Source organism: Taudactylus pleione, unplaced genomic scaffold (assembly GCF_031769625.1).
Source record: "Taudactylus pleione unplaced genomic scaffold, aTauple2 ptg000537l, whole genome shotgun sequence".
In the NCBI taxonomy this organism is placed as follows: Eukaryota; Metazoa; Chordata; class Amphibia; order Anura; family Myobatrachidae; genus Taudactylus; species Taudactylus pleione.
In genome coordinates, this window is record NW_028284939.1 from 10841986 (window position 1) to 10868824 (window position 26839).

The following is a 26839-nucleotide window of genomic DNA, read 5'->3' on the forward strand; positions in this document are numbered from 1 at the left end:
GTAGCTGTAGATTCACAGTCCCAATCCTAGTAGTAACAATGGGCATGCACTATAGACCACAGGCCTCTTCACGTCTCTAGTTTAGGAGGAGAACCCCTTTAAAATATGCCAGGAGAACAGCAAAAACGTACCATTTTCTTCACACAATTTTTGCTTTAAAAGATATTCCGCAACAGGTTTTGCCAACTTCCCATAAATAATCCTATGACTTGTGCATATAAAAAAGTTGAAATTTTTTATTTAAAACACTATAAAAATCAGTGCTTCTTAAAACGTACACAAGTGCAGATTTAAAAAAAAATGTGGCATTAAGAAAAAAAATAAATAAAGTTTACGTTGACCTCCGATATCGGTAAATACCAGGCGTACGATATAATAGCAAAATCAGAATAAGTAAAATGATCTGATTAAAAGAAAAAGTCCGTCTCTGTCATATCGATAGCCCAAGCAAACTTGTCCCGCTGCGTCTTGTTGTAGATTTTCTCGAGGCCGACGCCCCATTTCTTGCACCTGTGCGGGGAAAAGATATCCCATAAAACATGTTACACAGACATCGGATATTTTATCATCCAGCTCCCACAGAGGTACATTGTGCCCCGTCTATACGGTGTATCAGACATGCAATGTGGGAATAATTAGGTGCTTTACGCTATGATGGGAGCACCCTCTGTATTCGTATTCAGGTCACGGTTGCCAGTGTGCGCCCACTTTCAAACTGTACATGCGCACTTCTATTTTGACCATTAAGTTAAGAAAAAGCGCAACAAAAAGCGTGCGCACAATTAAGTCTGATGTGGACAGAAGTACAAAAGGCGCGCTCAACCCATAGCACATGCAGACCTACAAGGGAATCGGCATGGCAGGCGGTTCGATTCCCGGCAGCAGCAGCCCGATAGCGCTGGAAATCCTGATCGTCCTCAGGTAAGTAATCACTAACCTAACTCTCCTAACCCTATCCCTCCTTTGGGGTGCCTAACCCTAACCTCCCCCTGTAAGTGCCTACCCCCCCCCCCCCCCCCCTTCCCCCTGTCATTTAACCCATGCCGAGATAAAGCAGTCGGGAAGCCGGCTGTCGGGATCATGTCAGCCGGTTTACAGATTGCATCCCCCTACAAGTGCCATCGTCCACCTCCTCCTTTCCCTGAAATATCTCCTTTATTGTACATACCGGGCCTTATTCCGAGTCGCAGGCAATGCGGATGTTTAAAGCTCAGCGATCTTCTGCTACTGCGCATGCACGAAAAACCCGCAAGTGTACGCACCGAGGCACAGTTGGAATTAATACGCATGGTATCAGTAATGTATTGGAAATGTGCCGGGCGTTCCTGGGAGGTGGGTCTTTAGGTGCACGGAGATGGATAATTTTATGGGAGTGTCGCGAGCGCGACGCTGAAGTGATTGCGTACATAGACGCTTAATCGCTCACATTGAAGGCTGCATCGAGCATGGGACTGGTGGAAGTTTTGATGACGCGACCGACGGCGGTGTCTAAAGATGCAACAGGCGGTATTACAGTGTCTAAAGGCGTCGACAGCGGGCTTCCCATCCTTGCACAGTCAGACGCATGGCTGTACATCAGGGGAACGTCAGATTCTAGCATTAGCGTATAGTCACAGCTCGTGACTCAGAATCAGCACCACAGACAAATGTTTACTGCGATGTTATATGGAGGGACACATCAGTTTTACAAAGCCAGACGCTCAGTCGACCAGATCCTATTTAAATACAGGTTTTATATGCTTCTGTATCCCTACATGCCACTTCTCGCATAGCATCCGATAGTCATTCCCAAGGTCATTTTGCAGTGTGGTGCTGCTTAGGGGGACAGTTATGGTTCGGCGTCGCCATCGTGCAACGGCGTACCCATCGTGCCACAGTCAGTGACGTTCATGTGCATTTATGGGTGTTACATATTTAATATACTACTTCAATAAATATTCATTTAGAATTCTCAGGAATAGGAAAGTAAACGGTCAGTTACATCTCGAAACATTGAAATATAGGGACACTTGCAGGGACAAAGGCTTACAGAAGCTGTCTCTCCCTGGGCATTAGGGACTATTGGAAACAGAGTTCTAGAACTACTAGTAAATCAGAACTGCCCTTCCCACCCTCATCCTGACCGGTTGGATCAGAAGCCGCTATAAGTTATTATACTTGTATATACAGAGACCTCACTTAGAGACCGTGTTGGAAATAAGGACAGCCTGGTGGAACAATGAAAAAGGTACTCACCAGGCAACGGAGATTCTGGGATCCAGGTAGTTTAGCTTGGAGGTGCTCAAGGCAATCTGCTTATTCTCTTCCTTGTCCGTTGCCTGCACCTCCAGCTTCATGAGCTGCTCCTCTCCTCTCACCACGGCCTTCTTCTTACTTTCCACGAGCCTGTGCGAGGAGACCACGGTACCACGATCAGAGGTGCCGCCAGCACAATGGCTCTATGCACGCACCCCTACTGTGCAAGAGCTTGGTAACTGGTTCATTAAAATAGGAGAAAATAAAATATATTCCCCCTGACAGAATGTCTTCCTAGATTAGGTAAATAGGTACAGTGCATCTGGAAAGTATTCACAGCGCTTCACTTTTTCCACATTTTGTTATGTTACAGCCTTATTTCAAAATGGAATAAATTCATTTGACAACGTGGAAAAAAAAGTTTTTTTGCAAATTGAATTAAAAAAAAAAAAAAAAAAAATCACATGTACATAAGTATTCACAGCCTTTGCTCAATACTCTGTTGATGCACCTTTGGCAGCAATTAAAGCCTGAAGTCTTTTTGAATTTGATGCCACAAGCTTGGCACACCTATCTTCCTCTTTGCAGCACCTCTCACGCTCCATCAGGTTGGATGGGAAGTGTCGGTGCACAGCCATTTTCAGATCTCTCCAGAGATGTTCAATCGGATTCAAGTCTGGGCTCTGGCTGGGCCACGCAAGGACATTCACAGAGTTGTCCTGAAGCCACTCCTTTGATACCTTGGCTGGGATTCAGTTCAAATCCCAGCAGCGGCAGCCCGACACAGGTGGAAATCCCGAACGTCGGAAGGTAACTATAAACTAACCTATTCTACCCCCTAACCCTCCCTTAGGGGTGCCTAACCCTAACCTCCTCCCCGTGCCTAACTCTAATCCCCCCTCTAAGTGCCGAAACCTAACCCCCACCTTCCCCGCCGCCTAAACCTTAGTCCTCCCGGGGGGGTGCCTAATCCTAAACTCCCCCCAGGGGTGCCTAACCCCCCCCTTCCCCAAGCCTGACCCTGATCTCCCAGGAGGGTGCCTAACCCTCCCACCCACCCCCCAGGAGCCCTAAACCTAACCCCCCACCTCCCCCCCCACGCAGCTGTCCGCGCCCGGCATCCCGGGCGCCGGTCTCCCAGTGTGGGTAAAAGGACTGGCGTCGACATTTCGACGCCTGTCATTTAACCCTTGCCGGGATTTAGCAGTCGGGAAGCCAACTGTTTCCCCTTGGCTGTGTGCTTAGGGTCATTGTCCTGCTGAAAGATGAACGTTCGCCCCAGTCTGAGGTCAAGAGCGCTCTGGAGCAGGTGTTCATCCAGGATGTCTCTGTACATTGCTGGATTAATCTTTCCCTCTTATCCTGACTAGTCTCCCAGTTCCTGCCACTGAAAAACATCCCCACAGCATGATGTTGCCACCACCAGATCGGACGCGTCTTGTTCGACCATTAAATGGTCGACATGTAGTTTAGATAGACAAAGCATAGATTGACAGTAACAATAGTCAGACAGTAATATAGTCGAACGGGACAATATGTAAGATCGAGAGGTATATAAGGGCGACAACGTAGATCGACAACTAATAGTTAGACAATGTTCCAAGTTCAAAACCACGTAGGTAGACCTTTAATAGATCAACAGTTAATAGATCGACAGTTAATAGATCAACAGATAAAAGATAGACTAGTCCAAGATCAATACCAACTAGGTCTACAGTTGATAGATGGACACGTTACTTTTAGACAATACAAAAAGGTATACATATCCTACACGCTGCCCGCTAATAGCGCTTAACCCGATGCTACTTTAAACCGTGGAACTACAGGTCCCAGCCAGCCCTTACATCCCTGCAAGCACTCCTGGTAATGCTAGCCCCAACATCCACCCTGCAAGCCCTTGTCCCTAATTGCTGGGCACCCCCATGTGCTGTAGTGCACCCCCTCATCAACCCCCCCAACCTGTGCTAAGACTGGCCAATAATAATCTCCCGATGCTACTTTCAATTCTGGAACTGCAGGTCCCAGCCAGCCCTTTCATCCGTGCAAGTGCTACTGGCAATGCTAGCCCCAATGTACACCTTGCAGGCCTTGTCCCTAATTGCTGGCACCCCCATGTGCGGATACCATACAGGCCTGATTGGTGGATTGCTGCAGAGATGGCTGTCCTTCTGGATGGTTCTCATCTCTCCACAGAGGAATGCTGTAGCTCTGACAGAGTGACCATCAGGATCTTGGTCACCTCACTGAGCATGGCCCTTCTCCCCCGATCGCTCAGTTTAGACGGCCAGCCAACTCTAGAAAGAGTCCTGGTGGTTCCAAACTTCTTCCATTTACGGATGATGGAGGTCACTGTGCTCATTGGGACCTTCAAAACAGCAGATATTCTTCTGTACCCCTCCCCAGATTTGTGCCTCGAGACAATCCTGTCTCAGAGGTCTACAGACAATTTTTTGGACTTCATGCTTGGTTTGTGCTCTGACATGCACTGTCAAGTGTGGGACCTTATATAGACAGATGTATGTCTTTCAAAATCATGTCCAATCAACTGAATTTACAACTGGTGGACTCCAATTAAGCTGTAGGAACATCTCAAGGATGATCAGTGGAAACAGGATGCACCTGAGCTCAATTTTGAGTTTCATGGCAAAGGCTGTGAATACTTATGTACATGTGATTTATTTGTGGTTTTTTTTTAATTAAATTTGCAAAAAAACTTATTACACGCTGTCATTATGGGGTATTGTGTGTAGAATTTTGAGGACAAAAATGAATTTATTCCATTTTGGAATAAGGCTGTAACATAACAAAATGTGGAAAAAGGTGAAGCGCTGTGAATACTTTCTGGATGCACAGTATATACAACAATGGGGGAAAACTTCTCAACTTTGGCTAGAATTAAATAAATTAATTACGTGCCCAGCATTCAATAATCAGACCGGTTTGTATAGCCGGCACGGCCACCATTGTTCAATCCCTGGCTGGATGGACATAGCAATGGTCAATCTACCTTCAGAAACACAATCAATTATATAATATTTGTCATGGAACCATTTCAATATTGATGTATTAGCCAATTTAAGCAAGTGTCCAGTTGGGAGGAAAGCAGAAAATAGGAGCAATTTTACAAATATATTTGTTTTATCTTTCTGCTTGCAGGGTAAATACTGGCTCCTTTTGCATGTAGCCCACATATACAGGACAGCTGTACTGTTACACTGTCATTTACAGATCAGCTAGAACACGCCCCTCCCAACTCTAAATCTATCTGCACATTCGAAATCTGCTCCACCTGCAGCACAACATGGTTGCATTTTTGCTTTGCTCCCGATTCCAAGTCAGCCCTAATAATGGATGAAACTGCAATTCATTATTTTTGTCTTTAAGCGATAATTTATATGAAATTTTTTAGTTTATTTTTTATGAGATACAAAGTTAGGTGTATAGGACTACACACGTTCAATAGATCTCCCAATACTGCTTTTAAACAATTGATTTTAATGCAAATCTATACATAACCTTCTTGACATACAGCTATGAGTTATGCTGTGCAGGGTGTAATTAGGTGATACAGGGGTCTATTTACTAAGCAGTGTTAGGAGACAGAGTGAAAAGTAATAAGGTACCAGCCAATCAGCTCCCAACTGTCATTTTTCAAACACAGCCTGTGCGATGACAGTTAGAAGCTGATTAGCTGGCACCTTATCACTTTTCACTCTGTCTCCTAACACTGCTTAGTACATAGACCCCTAAGAGACATGTGCCTAATCCAAGTGAAACGCGTCAGCACCATTATACTACATACTTCCCGAGCTTCTCGCTGTCACTCTCTTTAGCCTCCTTCAGCTCCTTTTTTGCCAGAGATATCTGTTCTTTCCTGGCGTCAATCTAATAGTGAGGAAACAGAATAAAGAATTGTTCAGCGGCTATTGGGGAAAAAAAAAAGGAACATTTTAGACAAAGTGAGCAGGTAGATGATAGATATTTGCCCCATAGGTCCGTATTTAATTGCCAGCGAAAAGTCCCAGACTTTTCACATGCTGGAGTTTTCGCCGTCATCGCTAGTTTTGCCTCCGGAAAAGTATCTCTCTCGCCACTGCTTTTCGCCCTATTCAAAAGGATGCGAAAACACATACCGGGCGAAACTCAAAATCGGCAAAAAGTTTTGTCAGATTTAAGGAAATCAGCCTGACACCCCCCAAAAGATGCACTGACTTGGGGGAACACTATGGATACCCCCGAATAGCCCTGCTGAAGGTATTTAGGGTGCTTAAATGTCCTCAATTGGTGCTTTTTAGCGTCTTTGCACAAGTGGTGAAGAATAGTATTTAGCAGGTTTTTTTAGCAAAAATAAGTAGTAGTCCCAGCAAATTTGGGGTACATGAAAATGGGTGCAAGCATGATTACAAATCGCTAAAGTGAGGTTTTACAAAACGTAAAATACGCACCTTCAGCAAACAAAACAACACCTGGGGCATACTTGGGGACCCCCCTGGAGTCTATTTCGCTAGTTTTTAACTTTGTCCCCAACTTAGTTTTTTTTTCGCCCCCAAAATGAAAGTACTTTTTTGGGGTGTTCTAAAGTATTTTTATTTTTTGATGCAGTTTACCTTTCGGGGGACTGTCCCAAGGCTGCAGGGGTGTTCCTGCAACTTTGCACCCCAAACCCACAATTCTACACTTTTTTCCGCCTCTATTCAGAGGTTAATCTTTTCCGCTGGTTACAAGGCGCAGACTTTTCGCACCGGCGAAAAGTCTTTGGAATTGAATACGTGGATAAGCTGAAAACAGCTTTTCGTCGGCAATTGAATATGGCCCTCAGTGACAGATATTCAGTAGTTAGGCTAATGGAAGCTAAAATCTGATTGGTGGTGTGGGTTACAGCGCATTTGTACAAGGAAACACGTTACAGGGTGTATTTAATACAATGGCAGAAGACAGATAACCCACGCGTTTCTCACCTTTGCTCTCAGATTAGACATGGATTGGTCAAAGGTTTTTGGTGGTGCACGTTGATGGTTGCAAAGTATAGCAACCGCTCTGTTGGCTCGGTTATAAGACAGGATCTTTTCTGGTACACTTTCCTCCGCTGGGGAGAAAAGAAAAAAATAATTAAATACCTACATAAGTGTGTACACACATGGTAATGGAGGCTTATGGAAACTGGCGACAGAAAAATGTGTTGTAAGAGTGGCAGCCATGTTGTCTTTATTCTATAAAGCAGCTCATTGGTTGAAACTTGCAAATCAATCTTTAGCAATCTGTTAATGGTGACCAACTGTCTCAATTCCTCTAATACTTTATATGTAATGCAATACTCCCCATCTATTTTCATGAATGCATAAAGCAACGAGAATATCTATTGAAGATGAGCAAATAGAATATGAAGATTGGGAAGATACTTACAAGAGGCCCCAAGTGAACGTTTGTGCATACCTCCTAACATTTATTGGGACAAAATCATAATAACCTCCCCCCCTCCCGCAGCTGTCCGCGCTCGGCATCACTTCGATTGGGATACCGGGCGCCGGTCTCCTGGCGTCGGTAAAATGACAGGTGTCTAGATTTAGACGCCTTTCATTTAACCCTCGCTGGGATAAAGCAGTCGGGAAGCCGGCCATCTGGATTACGTCCGCTGGCTTCGCGACTGCATACCTAAAATATAACCCCATTTAGCAAATCCATGCCCCCAACTACCAAACCACTAGCTGCCCCAATCCACCAAACCATGCCCACAACTACCAAACCACTACCTGCCCCAATCCACCAAACCATGCCCCCAACTACCAAACCACTACCTGCCCCAATCCACCAAACCATGCCCCCAACTACCAAACTGCTACCCGCCCCAATCCACCAAACCATACCCCCAACTACCAAACCACTACCTGCCCCAATCCACCAAACCATGGCCCCAACTACCAAACCACTACCTGCCCCAATCCACCAAACCATGCCCCCAACTACCAAACCACCACCTGCCCCAATCCACCAAACCATGCCCCCAACTACCAAAAAAACTACCTGCCCCAATCCACCAAACAATGCCCCCAACTACCAAACCACTACCTGCCCCAATCCACCAAACCATGCCCCCAACTACCAAACCACCACCTGCCCCAATCCACCAAACCATGCCCCCAACTACCAAAAAAACTACCTGCCCCAATCCACCAAACCATGCCCCCAACTACCAAACCACTACCTGCCCCAATCCACCAAACCATGCCCCCAACTACCAAACCACTACCTTCCCCAATCCACCAAACCATGGCCCCAACTACCAAACCACTACCTGCCCCAATCCACCAAACCATGCCCCCAACTACCAAAAAAACTACCTGCCCCAATCCACCAAACCATGCCCCCAACTACCAAACCACTACCTGCCCCAATCCACCAAACCATGCCCCCAACTACCAAACCACTACCTTCCCCAATCCACCAAACCATGGCCCCAACTACCAAACCACTACCTGCCCCAATCCACCAAACCATGCCCCCAACTACCAAACCACTACCTGCCCCAATCCACCAAACCATGCCCCCAACTACCAAACCACTACCTTCCCCAATCCACCAAACCATGGCCCCAACTACCAAACCACTACCTGCCCCAATCCACCAAACCATGCCCCCAACTACCAAACCACTACCTGCCCCAATCCACCAAACCATGCCCCCAACTACCAAACCACTACCTTCCCCAATCCACCAAACCATGGCCCCAACTACCAAACCACTACCTGCCCCAATCCACCAAACCATGCCCCCAACTACCAAACCACTACCTGCCCCAATCCACCAAACCATGCCCCCAACTACCAAACCACTACCTGCCCCAATCCACCAAACCATGGCACAACTACCAAACTGATACTTGCCCCAATCCACCAAACCATGCCCCCAACTACCAAACCACTACCTGCCCCAATCCACCAAACCATGCCCCCAACTACCAAACCACCACCTGCCCCAATCCACCAAACCATGCCCCCAACTACCAAAAAAACTACCTGCCCCCAACTACCAAACCACTACCTGCCCCAATCCACCAAACCATGCCCCCAACTACCAAACCACTACCTGCCCCAATCCACCAAACCATGCCCCCAACTACCAAACCACTACCTGCCCCAATCCACCAAACCATGCCCCCAACTACCAAACCACTACCTTCCCCAATCCACCAAACCATGGCCCCAACTACAAAACCACTACCTGCCCCAATCCACCAAACCATGCCCCCAACTACCAAACCACTACCTTCCCCAATCCACCAAACCATGGCCCCAACTACCAAACCACTACCTTCCCCAATCCACCAAACCATGCCCCCAACTACCAAACCACTACCTGCCCCAATCCACCAAACCATGCCCCCAACTACCAAACCACTACCTTCCCCAATCCATCAAACCATGGCCCCAACTACCAAACCACTACCTGCCCCAATCCACCAAACCATGGCACAACTACCAAACTGCTACTTGCCCAAACCAGTGGCAGAGGGATTTTAAAAGGATAATTTGATAAAAGCAATATAATAAAGCAGCCACACAGAGCATTTGGGATCAAGCATCCAGCAAACGCTAAAACCTTACTGTCTGTGAGCTCCTGGAGCTGCTGTTGCAGTGTAATCGAGGCATTGTATGTCCTGAAAACCTTTGCTGTCAGTCCTTCCATCAGGGCCTGTAGGTGCTTGTTCAACATTGGCGTCTGCAACAAAGACGGACCTGGTTATGAAAGATCTATTTCTACTCAAGATAACCGCCTGCGCCCTAAAGTCATCACTTTATAGAATACGTCTCCCAGGCTGCTCACTTCCTCGGGAACTCACTCCCGGGCCACGTTGTTACAAACGGGTCCTGAAAATGCACCTGTACATCACAGGACATCAGCTCCTCTCGCACTATCCTCTCGCTCTCTCTCCTCCCTGAGTGCCTCTGTTAATGGTCACTCGGTTGTCTTAATATCTCACCATTCCTTATATCTCCTTGTACAGTAGTATATGTGCCCCTAAACCTTGGCGCCCTAAACGGCTGCCTACGATTACCTAAATTCGCTCTGGCCTTGTACACACACACACTGAGCGATTTTCCTGCTAATGTACGATTAGCGATATGAATGCATACAATTGGGACATTCTGCGTCCAATCTTTACAATCTGATATGAGCAGCGTGGGCCATTAGTAGGATCATTAAACTGTATTCATTTCACACAATTACAGAAAACGCTTCAATGAGCTGCAATTGATCCCTTTGCATGGTAACATTCCACCCAATTTGATCATCGATCGATTTGGCCGCCTGTTTCATTGTATTGTGCCCATGCGCATCCACACCTGCCGATTCTGTAACCATTTCATAGATAGATTTACTTCCCTCAGTAGATCGTGTTGCTGTTGAATTCGGTAAATGATATATTATTACATATACACTTGTATCGCTTTAACCTTCATCAGCCCCCATCACTGACTAAAACCTGTATAAATCAACACAGATAAGGTCTACTGCTAAACTACTTGTGTATATATATATAATAGTACACACCCTAAAAGAGCTTACAATCTAAAATAAAGACGTACACGGCTGGTGACAGCTTGGGCCTGACCCTGAGATGCCCGCACTGCCAATCCCGGACGCAGTGCAGTGATTGCTCTCTTCTGCGCACGCGTCCAGAGGCGCACGGGAGACACGCGGTCCCAGAAATATGTAGAAAATGTAGTGTGCATTCGTGGGCGGTGACAGGGAGGTGACTCAGCGCATGCACGGAATGGTACACATTATGGGAGTGTCGCGAGCGTGTCTGAAGGCGATTGTGTACACAGACGCTCATCCACCCCCATAGGAGGCCATTGTCGTACTGAGAGACTGCACCGGACATAGCGCTACCGATGGTGGCGTCTAACAAACATTCGGTATTTCAGCGCCTACAGACGCTGGCAGTGGGCGCCTCAGTCCTTGCACAATCGGACGCACACCGGGGAAGGGCATTGTGGTGGCATTAGCATAAAATCGCAGGATGGGCGGTCACCAATAGACGCGGCTGCGCGCACTTCTGCCTACGACTCACAATCCGGCCCTTTATCCCTTCCTGTACTTCTTCTAACATCACTCCCTCTATTTACTGTCCTCAAGTTCCCCAGAGAAGAAAAACATGGAGATTTCTGTCTTTGCTGCATTTCAAAGAAAAGAATTCGCCACAAAGAGGAGCCCGACAGTTATTGAAACAAAAATAATACCGTGATAAGAGGCTGAACCTACGCGAAACACGTTAAGTGCCTCCAATCTGTGCGCCAATTGTATATTTCACGCACAGCAGGAGGATGACTAAATTAATTTGCAGAACAAAAGCATATTCTCATGATTTTGGACGAACGCCACCGGTGATTATCTCTGAAGCAGGGACGAGACAGCTCCTTGCACCTTGTATTAGTGATTTCTTAGTTGTTCCAGCTTTGAGGCAGAATAGTAAATAGGCAGGAGATTACCATTTTGCTTTCTGCTCAGGAGCTGCAATATATTCTATATACCCTGAGCAGCTTCTAGATCTTTCATGAAAAGGGGCGAGTGACAGGTGATGCCCTCTCTGTGGGGAGTCTCCCGCCAGCTGCAGACAATGGTCCAGCCAAGAGCTGCCAGGTTTAATACGTCTGTGTTAATCAGGGCTCAGAGGAGTCTGCACAAGGGGGGGAAACACTCACATTCAGTCTGTCAAAGAGATCGTCCCCTTCCTGCTTATTCTCCATAAACAGCTGGAGGTTTCTGAACACCTGAAAAGAAAATTAAGATCGGTAATCAACAAACCCCCCCTGAGTGGACCACACCATCCATCCTGCTGTACAAATGGCGCAGGATTCTTTTAACTCTCTGCTATACAGATCATTTATAATCCTTGGATGCGGCAGCCAGGTATAGACGATTTATCATCATGTAGTTACATAGCAGCTTTGATTATTGCACACAGAGAGGAGGAGAGCGAGAAAGTACCAATCAGCATCTAATGCTGGGTACACACTAGATGATATGTTGTCCGATATAGCCGGACGACATATCAGGCACATCGTCTAGTGTGTACCCACTATGTTGCCGACGTTGCAAGCACCCGTGCGTCGTCAGTGACATCGCCCGTCGGACCTGCATGCGGGTCTGATAGGTGGCGTAGTTAGTGAGGGCTATGCTGCCGAATGCAGCATGGCTCCCGCCATCGCATCGTTGCTGGGGGCATTGGGAAGTGTGTATGCCGGGTCCCGTCGCTTAAGAGGTTGGGACACACTAGACAGTCTAGTCAGGGGTGTTTCTAGAGAGGAGGGGGCCCTTGTGCAGTCTCGGACACAGGCCCCTCCCTCTCCGTCCGGCGGCCGGCTGCGCAGTGAACGGTGCGCAGCCAGCGCCGCACTTATAGACTCTGGGCACTAGAGTGTGCCCAGAGTCTATAGCGCATGCACAGGTCACCGGGAAAATGGCCAAGGCGGCTATTTTCCCTGTACTGCGCAAATGACGAGAAAATGGCCACGGCGGACATTTTCCAGACGTTTTTACAGGCGCAGACACCGAAGCCGATGTGGGACTCCGGAGAGGTACGTTTTATGGGTGCAGGGTGTGCGTGTGCCCGCACCAGTTATAAATACACCCCTGACTCTAGTGTGTACCGGCCTTTACTGCCACTTTACAGGCTTTGCTTAAAAAATTATAGTTAAGAGCTGATTGGTTGGTACTTTCTCTCTCTCCAAGCTTTGATAATCCCCCCTTTATGTATGTTACACTCCCCCTGCTCCCAATACGGCCACCTAAAGCTACAAAGTAAAAAAATATATTATTCAATACTCTATGAGGTGCAAAAACAAAGTACAGACATTGTTAATGTAAAATAACTAATACTACTCAGTATGTGACCCCAGGAATTAAGGTGGCCAATCCCGGCATCGGGATCCAGAGATTTTGGCCGAAAAATGTCTGGGATTGAATCCCGGGATTGGCATCCCTAGCGGTGATTAGGGAGGGAGCTCAGCTCTCTCCCTAGTCACTGCTGCCCGGCTCCCAGCTCCCCTGGCTATGTACAGTGAACCGGGAGGGTAGGTGGGCAGGCGAACGCAGGGCGGCGATCTTTGTCCTCACGTCTCGCTGTGCAGCCGTGTGCCAGCTGAAGCGCCTGACTGCGCCCCTCTACACGGCACATGTAGTGAAGCCACCTGGTAAATCATCGTGGGAGCTGGGCGGGGGGATGTCTTTCAAAACAAAGCCTATCCCGGGATTGAAAAACGGCCCGGTATTGGCCTCCCTACCGGGAATAGTAAAGTAGTACAAGTTTTTAGTGGGAGATGTATCAAACTTTCTGAGGAAAGGTTACCCACAGCAACCAATCAGCTTCCAGCTATCATTTATCTATTACATTCTATAAAATGACAGGTAGAAGCTGATTGGTGGCTTATGGGCAACTTCTCCAACTGTCCTCTTTCGGCGGTGTGATTCATCTCGTTAATTTCTTGACATCATAATGTTAACAAAGTGCCCTGGTGACCTCCAGACAGCGGGAAACGGCCATTTTGTGGACACAAACTATATTGATAATGGTTATTATTGCATAGGACAGAGGTTTCCAAACGCCGCCATTACAGTCCACGTTTTAACGATATCATGCATGAGCACAGGTGACTTATTTAGTACCTCAGTCAATTTGATTTAACCATTTGTACTCAAGAATGGATATCCTTCAATCCTGGACTGTAATGGCGGAGTCTGGGAACCTCACCCATAGGATCCAAAGCCCAATAAATATATGAATTCTGGAATTGGTGGAGGCTGAATTTGGCCAGTAAAAGGCAGCACTGTCCCTCCACAGATAACATGTTCGGCTTCAATTCATAATAAGTCCAAAACTGCGGCACATCATCTGTGGGGAGGGAGGGACATTCTTTATAGCCAAATTATCCCTTAAAGTTCAGCCGATTGCAGATCTTGCCATTGCGTATGTGGATTTGTACGTGCTGTTGGCCGGTACTCTTTGTAAACCTATTTTAAGTGGATATTCCCACCTAGTTTTCCTCATGGCCTATATTTACTGAAGTCTGGGTTTTTAGAAGTGGAGTAGTTGCCCATAGCAACCAAACGGATTATGGTTATCTAGCACCTTCTAGAACAGTGATTCCCAACCTCAGTCCTCAAGGCACACTAACAGTGCTGGTTTTAGTAATATCCATGCTTGAGCACAGGTGGTAAAAACAAAATAACTGAGGTGCTAATTACGTCACCTGTGCTCAAGTGTCTCCTTAGAGTCTCGTTCTGTCCATTTTACCTTCTTTTCCACTGGAACTTTGTTGTAGTATCGGATGGAATCTTTACCGAGGAAGTCGAACTCAACCACATGTTTCTCTCCGTCAAGTTCTGGGTAAAGTTTTATATGTTCTACTCTCAATGAACAACAGCCTACAGTGTCAGCCGTCTCCCCTTCCTCCTTTTCGTTACCCGCTCTCAGGGCCAGCTGAGGAAGACAATACAGGTCCATGAAAAGGACATTACACTAACAAGATAAAAGCGAAGCTCAGGGCTTTGAGGAAACGTGTAAAATATTTTTGGAACACAAAAAACGAGAGAGAAAATAAGCAGAGCAGCCAGGCAAGAAGTATCTACGATGGAACCAATTCTTCAGGGGCCTCGAGCAATTTTCGTGTTGGTCCCACCCAACACCAGCCCTGTGTGAGAGCGAGGATCACATAGACCAGAGCTAAAGATAACGGCCATAAAAATCCTAGAACCCGCTCTGCAACATATAAAATAACACTTGCATAGAAGCAACTGTACGCCTACTAATAGGGCACAAATATCAATATCTCTCAATGTTGTGTGCAGGAAAATAAAGGAATATACTGCCAGTTATTATGTTCTATCTTTGGATAAAGAGATGCCATGGGGAAACAGGCAGGCAGTCATGAGGGGTGTGGAATGAAAGATCGACAGTGAATAGGTCGACAGCACATGGTCAACTGGTTCTGAATGTCGACAGTCAATAGGTCAACATGGTCATTAGGTTGGCCATCAGTCTGTAGACATGTATTTTGTTCGACAGGGTTAAATGGTTGTCACGGTTTTTGTTATTTTTGCTTAACCCCACAAATCATGAATAACAACACGTTGACATTTTAATTGTTGACCTATTTAATGTTTCGACCATTTAACCTTATTGACCTAAATACATGTCTACAGGATGATGGTTGACCTAATGACTATGTTGATCTTTTTACTGTCGACTAATCGGCCTGTATGGAGCCACGAGTGCCCCCCCTTGGTGGTCCTGCCTTTCGTACCTTACCTAATCCCGTCCTCTCCCTCATACCCCCTAAACAAATGTCTAATAGAGATCTTCTCCTTGCAGGATGGCGGCAGATAGATGGTGCAGATAGATGGCGGCGGATCATAGGGATGGATCAAAGCAGCTTTTGTGGAGGTACTTAGACCGTAAAATAGCCTGCAAAATATATCCTTAATAAGTGGCTTTTGCGAGTAGTGATGTCATGACAGATGGACATTAGTGATGTCACTTTTGTCACATTACTTCATATGAAAAAAGTGTTTCCCGATGGAATGTATAACAATTAGTGCTATCTATAGGTGGATCACCTCATACCCGCAACTTGCTTTGCTTTAAATATGAATTTCAGCATCCTCCATATTGTCATTGAATGCCTCTGTGGCTTCTAGCATCTAGTCCTTGGTACATTACCATAAACGGACAGTCTTCATACACCCGTACCTTGTCAATAAAATATAAGGCTACGGCCCTCTGTCGTATCTTCATCTCTTTCGATTTGAAGTTCTCCCGATAGGTTCTCCTTATTTTGTCAACGTGGTTTTTCAGTTTTCTGGCAACTTCGTACTTTTCCCAATCTTTTTCCCCCTTGGGAGAATAAAAAAACAAACAAAATAATAGATTGTAAGCTTGCTGCAATAAAATAAGGAACAGGAACTCCAACTGGAACGACTACATGGTGAGTTCTCCAATCTACCTTCTCTAATACTGGTTTTTAAGATGCACCAGACAATGACCTAGAGCAGAGGTTCCCAAACTTCACCATTACAGGCCAAGTTTTAAGGATATCCATGCTTTAGTCCAGATGCTTAACTCAAATGGACTGAGGTACTATTTAAGTCACCTGTGTACAAGCATGGCTATCCTTAAAACGCGGACTGTAATGGCGGAGTTTGGAAACCTATGGCCTACAGTCTTTTCTGGTCAATTATCTGGGGCCAGTGACATCATGCCTCAGTGATGTCACCACTTCCTAGTATACATATCTATGGTCAGTATGCTCACAAGCATTGGTTAAGGAAACAAATACTTTAAAAAGGCCTCAGGCTAGAATTATTCTACGTTTTCTGCATTACGCTGTTCATTTATGGCCCTTAAAAAAAGTCTGTCTGGCACCTGAAACCAATATAACCTTACTGACCCAGGTGCAATCTTGTAGACATAATTTTGGCAAAAGGTATTTCCATATGATGTTTTGTCATTTTTAAATATGTCTAGAAAGACATCAGGGCCGGACTTATAGCAGCTATATCAGACTATTCCTCTTTTCCTAATGCAAGCGATTGAGAAAGGTCTTCAGATGTGGTCTACAATGCTGGGAAAAAGATAGTTAAACTTAGGGAAGTTAATGGTGGTTAAAGGTGAAGCTAATGAATGTGGTAGGGCTTGGGGCCCCAGTGAATCTCTGCTGTATGGTACCAATAAATCCTATTCTTGATGTGCACATTTACAATGATCAGATCAGCATACAGTACACACACACTTATGTTACAAGCCGCCGCAAGAGTAAAAAGTAAAAGGATTTACAGCGACTAGTTCCAGGGGTGTAACTAGATATTTGAAGGTCCCATAGCAAAAGTGTAAGGGCCCCTATGTACCACCCAATGGTGGAAAATGTATTTAACACATGTAACTGACAAGGAAGTTGGGGGCCCCTCAGCTCTGGACCACATAGCAGCTGCTAACACCTATGGTAGTTACGGGATGCGGTGAGGATCCCGACAAGCGGGAAGCCATCTGCCGGAGCCCCGGCATCGGAATCCCAAATGCAGAGACAACACTGGCGCCGAAATCCCGACATGACGGGATCCCGACAGACACTATCCCGATCGTAAAAGCGGAAAAGTATCAGCCGCGGGGGGGTGGGGGGGGCAGGGGGTCGGAGACTTAGTAGAGTTAGGCTCTGGGCAGGGGGGAGGTTAGGGTTAGGCTCCAGGCAGGGGGGGGGGGAGGGGGAGTTAGGTACTAAGGGAGGAGGGTTAGGAATAGGCACTCACCAGGTGGGTTAGTATTAGGGTGCAAGAAAGGAGGGTTAGGGGGTAAATAGGACAGGGGAACATTACTTACCATTTCCCTGTCAGGATTTGACCCATTGGGATGCTGCAGTCAGTGTACTGACAGCTGGCCATGGGTGCCGAGAAGGGGGGGAGCGGGTACAGTTTACCCGGGCCTGGGCTTGCTAGAGGGGCCCGGGTCTGGCGTCGCCCACCCCCTCCCTCACAGTAGCTCACACAGCTTGTGCTGTTCTGCAGTGAGAGACTGCTCGTGGCTGCTGCAGCAGCCGGAGCAGTCTCCTATGGCTGTGGGGGGGAGCGATCACACTGATTGTGCCCCACCCCCGTGCAGCGCCGAGCTGGGGGGCTTACAGTGCCCCCCCCTCCCCAGCGAGCAGCGCCTATATGCGGTGGTGTAAAAGTGATTTCTTTTTGTTATTTTTTCTCAAGGGGGGCGTGGTCACGCTTCCCGCGATTAGGCCACGCCCCCTCATTTACCCGGGCCCGGCTCTCTACGACCCTGCAGCCGACATCCCGTCCATCGGTATTTCATACCGATTCCAGTAGTTACGCCAATGATTAGTTTGATTAGTAGATGAAAATAAAAGTTGTTCCAGTAGCAGTTCATGTTACTGTGACAAGTAAATGTAAACTTTATAAACTCAGTACACTATAACACAGTAGGCGAGCATCACAAAGTGTGTGGGGGACACAACTGTAGCAGCCAAACCGGTGTGTAACAGGGACTGGTATCAATACAACTATAGACTGAGCAGCCCACCCTGCATCACTCTAGGAGCTGCTTCTGCCAGGTTAACACCAGGCAGTGCCAGGACGGGAGTAACGCCAGGCAGTGCCAGGACGGGAGTAACGCCAGGCAGTGCCAGGACGGGAGTAACGCCAGGCAGTGCCAGGACGAGAGTAACGCCAGGCAGTGCCAGGACGAGAGTAACGCCAGGCAGTGCCAGGACGAGAGTAACGCCAGGCAGTGCCAGGACGAGAGTAACGCCAGGCAGTGCCAGGACGAGAGTAACGCCAGGCAGTGCCAGGACGAGAGTAACGCCAGGCAGTGCCAGGACGAGAGTAACGCCAGGTAGTGCCAGGACGAGAGTAACTACAGGTACTGCTAGAACGGGAGTAACTACAGGTACTGCTAGAACGGGAGTAACTACAGGTACTGCTAGAACGGGAGTAACTACAGGTACTGCTAGAACGGGAGTAACTACAGGTACTGCTAGAACGGGAGTAACTACAGGTACTGCTAGAACGGGAGTAACTACAGGTACTGCTAGAATGGGAGTAACTACAGGTACTGCTAGAATGTATTCTAGAGAGGGAGAATCCAACTCCCTTACTCCATGTTACAGCCTCCTGGCACTCCGTAATATCACAGAGAGGGAAAGCACCGGCGGTTTGTGTCCATCACCTGCATTTATTACGTTCTCTAACCTAAAGAATTCTCTCCTGCGTCTTATCCTCATTCTATCAGCTTCATTAAAACATTGAGAAAGTGGAAATACTGCCCTCGTTCTTATGTATCACTGACAACCAGCATAAAAATATCGAAGCACTTTAATAAAAATGTATATGCATTTCTTTTATACATATGGAACATTATAGGGGATGGAGCACTGCGGTGATGGGGTTAGACAGCAAAGAAATGTACACAGCTATTCCCTATATTTTCAATGCTCCTCAGGCTGCTATGGCGCCTCATTTATATCTCCATCATTCTGTGGCTGAGAGTCACATTTTGTTATAAAGTACGTGCACCTTGGTTCCTTCTAGCGTAACTGGCCCCCTAACGCCATGTTGTGGGAGAAAGACCATTTCCAATTTCTTTTTTTCTGTAGATTTGCTTTTTAAACAGCTAAAGATACAGCCTGGAGTCAGAGTAAATTACTGCAGGTGGAGGTAGTCAATGGGGTTGGTCTATACAGCTGTTTATTCCCATTAAAGAAATAAAAGACTTCCAAATCCCAGTTTCATTTAGGAATCACAGGGTTTAATTCCGAACCGATTATCAAATTCAGCATGAATTGCGGTAAAGTTTATTTTGTCTCATGATTACAGCACTTTAGCTCTCAATGGGTTAGAAAGATTATTCGCAACGCGTTTCACGGCCAGAACAAAATGACTGCGCGCTACCCAATCTGTGTCCATGTAATGTTTCTCCATTAATCAAAACCTTATTTACCAATAATGTTACAATGGATCCAGACAGGCTTTACTGTAGGTAATCAGTGTTCTCCTTTTCTGGCTGGCTAAGCTTCCCAAGTAATCTGTTCATCAGCAGCTGATTCACTATTTACTGTTATGTGAAACGGATTCTGGATGTTGGACAATGCAGAATACACATATTGTTCCCCCTTTTTTTATTACCGGTGGCAAAACACGGCCGGAGCTCACTGAAGGTTGCCAAAGACAGAAGCCAGTTTAGTCCATTTCGATTTAAATCATCGCTCTCCGTCTGCCGAGATTTACGCTGATTATGAGCATTAGGCATTCATGAGCGGCAATAAAAAGCAGCACATCGGCCCTCTCGCACTCTCAAGCGCTCGCAGCTCAGGATATTTGTCAGCTGCCGCAGCCACGGAATGACTTAAACTACTGCTGCACTAAACAGACTGCGGCGTTAGATGCACTGCACCTGCATCCACATCCAGAGGTTGAATCAATTCATCAAATATTCAGAGGAGAGAGAGAGCCTGGAGTTACACTACGCCAATACCCAAAGCCCGGGAGTCAGCTGTGCCGGCGAGGCTGGACCAGGGAAACTCTGCAGACTTGCTAAGGGTTGTGTAAAACAATTGAATAGGGCAATAAGAATGTTGGCAGAAAATTATATACTTCTCCCTAACATTTCCCTGCACAGTATCCATCATTATTAGCCTCAAACCAAAGCGCACAGATTTTCCGCTACATCTTAGAAGGCAGTAATTGTCTGTATTTGGTTACTCTGCACCACTGTAGACGCCATGTAATTTTTTTGTAGCTGTAGAACTACAAGCACCAGCATTCCCTGCTGCCTGCTTCTTGATGGAAGTAAATGCAATACTTTTTTTTTTTTAGAAAATGTGTCTAAGTCACAACTTTGATATGTGACACTTGTATATCTGTGTGCGATTGTCTCTGAATCTGTATACCAAGTGTTACACTGTAGCAGGCACATATTTATTTTTCATTCCAAAGTTCCATTATGCGTCATATACAGACTCAGGTGCACAGTCTGCTGCACTACTAGATTAGCACGGGACCAGGCGGCTCACTGATGCCAGGCAAGTTGTACTGCGCGGCGTATTAAGGCTAGATGTACGAGGACAAATCTGTACCCTGCTCCAACTGATTGATATATTTTAAACTAACTGATGGCCGCAGCTTAGCCCATGATGAAATCGCTTCTGTCAACATTTAGCTCTAGTTGTATTGTTTTTCATGGGGCCCTGTTGCGGGAGTCGCCCACGTGACCAGCAGCGCTTTACAGACTGGTGGCAGCAGCGCCGTCACCCACCACTCACACCAATGTCACTGTGTGCCCCGTGCACAGACTGTTATGTAGCCTATCCTATTCACCCACCACTCACACCAATGTCACTGTGTGCCCTGTGTACAGTGCTATGTAACCTATCCTATTCACCCACCACTCACATCAATGTCACTGTGTGCCCTGTGCACAGACTGCTATGTAACCTCTCCTATTCAACCACCAATGTCACTGTGTGCCCTGTGCACAGACTGCTATGTAGCCTCCTATTCAACCAGCACTCACACCTATATCACTGTGTGCCCTGTGCACAGACTGCTATGTAACCTCTCCTATTCACCCACCACTCACACCTATATCACTGTGTGCCCTGTGCACAGACTGCTATGTAACCTCTCCTATTCACCCACCACTCACACCAATGTCACTGTGTGCCCTGTGCACAGACTGCTATGTAACCTCTCCTATTCACCCACCACTCACACCAATGTCACTGTGTGCCCTGTGCACAGACTGCTATGTAACGTCTCCTTTTCACCCACCACTCACACCAATGTCACTGTGTGCCCTGTGCACAGACTGCTATGTAACCTGTCCTATTCACCCACCACTCACACCTATATCACTGTGTGCCCTGTGCACAGACTGCTATGTAACCTATCCTATTCACCCACCAATGTCACTGTGTGCCCTGTGCACAGACTGCTATGTAACCTCTCCTATTCACCCATCTCTCACACCAATGTCACTGTGTGCCCTGTGCACAAACTGCTATGTAACCTCTCCTATTCACCGACCTCTCACACCAATGTCACTGTGTGCCCTGTGCAGACTGCCATGTAACCTCTCCTATTCACCCACCACTCACACCAATGTCACTGTGTGCCCTGTGCACAGACTGCTATGTAACCTATACTATTCACCCACCACTCACACCAATGTCACTGTGTGCCCTGTGCACAGACTGCTATGTAGCCTATCCTATTCACCCACCACTCACACCAATGTCACTGTGTGCCCTGTGCACAGACTGCTTTGTAACCTATCCTATTCACCCACCAATGTCACTGTGTGCCCTGTGCACAGACTGCTATGTAGCCTCCTATTCAACCAGCACTCACACCTATATCACTGTGTGCCCTGTGCACAGACTGCTATGTAACCTATCCTATTCACCCACCAATGTCACTGTGTGCCCTGTGCACAGACTGCTATGTAGCCTCCTATTCAACCAGCACTCACACCTATATCACTGTGTGCCCTGTGCACAGACTGACATTGGTGTGAGAGATGGGTGAATAGGATAGGTTACATAGCAGTCTGTGCACAGGGCACACAGTGACATTGGTGTGAGAGATGGGTGAATAGGATAGGTTACATAGCACTGTGTGCCCTTTGCACAAACTGCTATGTAACCTCTCCTATTCACCCACCTCTCACACCAATGTCACTGTGTGCCCTGTGTACAGACTGCTATGTAACGTCTCCTTTTCACCCACCACTCACACCAATGTCACTGTGTGCCCTGTGCACAGACTGCTATGTAACCTATCCGGTTCATGTGACCGCGGGCACAAAGCACCTCTCCCCCTTACCGGACGCACATATGGTGTCACGCCTATCACTTGCATTGATGTCAGTAAATATTGCCTTTGTTGTTATTCAGCTCTAACTTGACGGCTGGAGATGTAACAAAGTGCAGGATATTTCTAGGGGTTTCCACTACAAAATGATGCAGTTTTCATAAAAATGGGTTCAGTAGGTTTTGTGCCAACTTGGAACAGACAGACACAACGTTCTTATTATATTAGTATAGATCATCTTTTTTCTCATATTAATGTCCTGGTGTTACAGTAGCCTGTTTACACAGGAAGGTAACGGTGGAGTTTCATGCTGGGATTTGTAGTTCCACCTGGTTGTCAATTTTGGAGTATTAAAGAATTATTAAAGAAAAAACCCTGTAACGGTACTGTACAGTATGATTTACTGTACAGCAAGCCGGGCACATACTGGAAATTGAAGCACCCTCTGTACCGTAGTCGCACTGCTGCTGCAGAAGCCGCACAAGCAGCGTTTAATCTAGACAGACCTTTTCTTGTGCTGACACTTGTAGTTCAGTGTAGTTCTAAAGAGCGCCCATCAACCCCACCATTCCTTTGTAAGGCATGCTATCACTGTGAATGCAGCACATAGCTGCCTAAATTGGCGCTAGGTGCCTGCAGAACTATGTGCACAGCACAAGTTATGCACGGGCAGGGTTTCATAAAATAGCTTGCCGGGAAGTTTTACTACAGAACTGTATGAAAGACCATATTTACACTGCAGGCTGCACTGTATGTGATTGGCCCACCTGTCAGCGCTTACTTTACTCTTTATTCTGTACTGCCATATCCATCCACTGCTGTATTATTCATCTATTTTTTTAGTTTTAATCAGTGGAGCACTGGCCACCCAGTGGTGAAGCTGTGTATTGCATGCCATGGATACGGTCAAATCTCACTGTGCCTCAACGCGCCTCCCCACAGTATTTTCATGCCGTGACTTAGACGCCTGTGAGGTGCGACTTGAGCAACAATGTAAGAGGAAACATCTGTATGACCGTTCTGTAAGTTTGTTTTTTTGACCAGAATCACCACCATTGTGTAATAACTAACCTGCAGTGAGGGAATCGGTATGAGTTACCACCGGACGCATGTCTGGCAGTTGGAATACCGATAGCGGCTGCCCGACATGGGTGAAAATCCTGATCGTCCCCAAGTTAAGTATTGACTAATCTAATTCCCTCCCCTAACCCTAACCGTCCCTTAGGGGTGTCTAACCTTCCCCCCCAGTGCCTAACCCACCCCTTCCCCGCTGCCTAAACCTAAGTCCCCCGGGGGGAGTGCCTAACCCAAAGTCCCTCCCCGGGGGGGTGCCTAACCCTAACCCCCCTTCCCCTAGCCTAAACCTAACCTCCAGGGGGGGTGCCTAACCCTAACCCCCCTTCCCCCAGCCTAAACCTAACCTCCGGGGGAGTGCCTAGCACTAAGTGCCCCCCCAAGAACCCTAAACCTAACCCCCCCCTCTGTGTGCGGCCATCCGGCGCCCCTTCGATCAGGGTGCCGGGCAGCGGTCTCCCGGCGTCAGTAAAATGACAGGCGTCTAGATTGACGCCTGTCATTTAACCCTCGCTGAGATTAAGCAGTCGGGAAGCCGGCTGTCGGGACAAGGTCCACCGGCTTCCCGACTGCATACCGCAGTGAGAAACTGGGTGAAATGAGGCACCATATTTAGTATTCACCTTCATGATTTACATACTAGTCATATGGACACCGCATAGGATGCGTCACCCGTGCCCCGTCCCCACTAAACCCCCGCTGCAGACACAATGATCCTCCTATCTTCTTACTGGTGGTCTGTCCTGTCTCCGTTGCTGCCGTGGGGGCCATTGAGGCGGAAAAACGGATCACCATCGATTATAATTGAAATAAATTATATTTTTTGGGATACTTTTTAACACTCACAATTGGAAGAGAGGGACAAAATAGTACCTTACATAGCAAAACTGGGTAAGTCCTTGTGCGAAGCTGACAATTCAGTTATATTCTTCTTTAAGCAACAAAATATTTGCCACAATACATTAAATCTCTCTCTACTTTGAAGTTCCACGAATGGGGACCGGGGTGGGGGTGGGGGTATTGCATGGCCACATCTCATTGGCCTAGTGCTTTTATAAACACCAGACTGACCCTCTCTTCTCCTCCCCTACAAACCACCATTTAACACAGCATGTATTGGGGCAGACAAGCAGTGGTCAGGACATACGTCCCCAGTTTCAAAGATGCCCGCGGGCAGAACACTGGGATAGAGGGCCTGATTCAGACCCGGTCGCTAGATGCATTCGCTCGCTCCCAGCGTATGCAAATTAGAAACACGCCCAGCAAGGCAGGTGATCGCACGGCAAGGCATAAGCAAGCCCACTATGTCTTGGCGTGCGTTCACTTTGTGTATGCTGATGCCCATCAGCCTGTCTTAAGATGCCCACTTGCGCACATCATCTCCAGGAAGTGTATGCAACCATCGGTACATCGGGTACCATCGGAAGCGAACGCAGCGCTTGAGGTTGACTTTACCCTACCGCAAGCACTGAGATCACTTCAGTGTAAAAACCAGCCAGGTGACGTGTACTATGACGCTGCCTGTTAATTATGCACGCCTCTGAAACTGCGTTGGGACGCTCAGACACGCTTGTGTTTGCACCTCCACGCCCCCGTTTCTAGTGGCCTGCCCCTGTTACCACCCACAAATGGCTTCTCCTGTCATTCAGCTGGGTTGTCTATGCTGGGCGAGCGAACACTTCCCGATCTTTCGCAGTGGTTCGCGCATACGTACAACGCGAACCATCGGCAGCTACTAGCGAACGCTTCTTAGCGTCCGGGTCTGAATCAGGCTCAGAGTCCTTACACCAGGACTATCCCATCTAATTTGGCATACTGCAACTGGGTGGTATGCAATAAAGTGTATTCAGAGTTTATTTTTCAAGAAAACAATACTGTGATTAGTTTACGGATTCTATTAAACCACCGCAGTCACAGTGTTGTGTAATGAAATACCTGTGTAATAGTACAAGTGTGACACTTCCTCCTCACCTGACTTATAGCAACTGTATGTGCAGTACTTTGCCTAGGGAATAGAAACCCGCTAGGTAAAAGTTAGTGTTTGGCTGCAGCTTGGAAATATGGCTTCATTTTCAATATATAGATCCCAATAGACAGAATAAAGAAGAGAATATTAGTATAGGAAGCAGGGATCGGTATGAAGCGGATGGAAATGGCTTCTCTGCTTCATAGTCTCCTAGGAGGATATTTACATAGCTGGAAACATCTCACCTGAAGGATCGGGCATTAAACTGGCTGCTTAGGGACCGGGATCATCAGACTGAAATCATACCTAATAAACAGCTTACTTAGATGGTTGCTGCCTGAGTTATGACAGCCCTGCTGCTTACTGCTCCTAGCTGTGCATCCACAGTCCCAGGCAACTAAAATATATCCGCCCCATTAATAATAGAATTACAGAGATAAAAAAAAAAAGCGCAATGTATTTGGTAAAAGTTGCATGAGGGTGTGCATATAAACAAAAGTCATCTGAAGATGTAATGCACCTTTAACGGTCAGACAAAGCACATCTTCAGATTTTTTTCTTAGTAAAACCCCCTACCCTTCAAACGGCACCCCTGGCATATGCCATCCCGACCAACCGGTAGTCACAGCCCTGATATTTTCAATAGAGTGATAAGCGAACATAGCCATGCACCCATAATGAAGTGATCCAACCCGGTTTGACAGTATGCATGGCTGTGCCAATATGCCTAGTAGCAATGTAGGAAGGAATGCGCCATGGGCGGTGATTGCTGGTGCCCTCTTACATCTGACCTCGTGCCTGTGGCACCAAGCCAGTGGATTCTAGGTTCTTTAGCCCTGCCAGTCTTGAGCTATGAGTATTGTCCCTGCTTGCTGCATTAAGCCAAACACAACTTGGCAAAGGGGTTATATCAACGTTTCTACCAGGGGTCTCCAAATGTCCAAGCATAGCACCGGCAACCATGCGTCAGTCTGCCATCAGTCTAGCTAGCTAGGAATGAAATAGCAACTTTGTATTGCTAACGCAGTAAAAGGGCCAACACCAGTTCTTACCTTCAGCTTGGAATTTGCATTCAGCATCACGTACTTCACCAATCCCTGCACATTTTCGGTCCATGATGAAAGCCAAGTTACAGTGTTGTCATAACGAACCTCTTTCCACTTGTGGCCACTAGGGGGCTCAGGAATTTTCGAGTCT

General features: G+C 47.0%; 1 protein-coding gene across 1 annotated transcript; it reads right to left on the reverse strand.

Moving 5' to 3' along the window:
• Positions 1-218: 218 nt before the first annotated feature.
• Positions 219-26839, reverse strand: LOC148501004 (DNA topoisomerase 1-like; the record flags this gene model as incomplete). Its single annotated transcript, XM_088451107.1, has 9 exons — positions 219-510; positions 2236-2385; positions 6038-6120; positions 7194-7321; positions 9837-9951; positions 11940-12008; positions 14531-14716; positions 15986-16129; positions 26695-26839. Coding segments are annotated over 9 exons (1123 nt in total), but the record flags the coding sequence as incomplete, so codon positions are not given.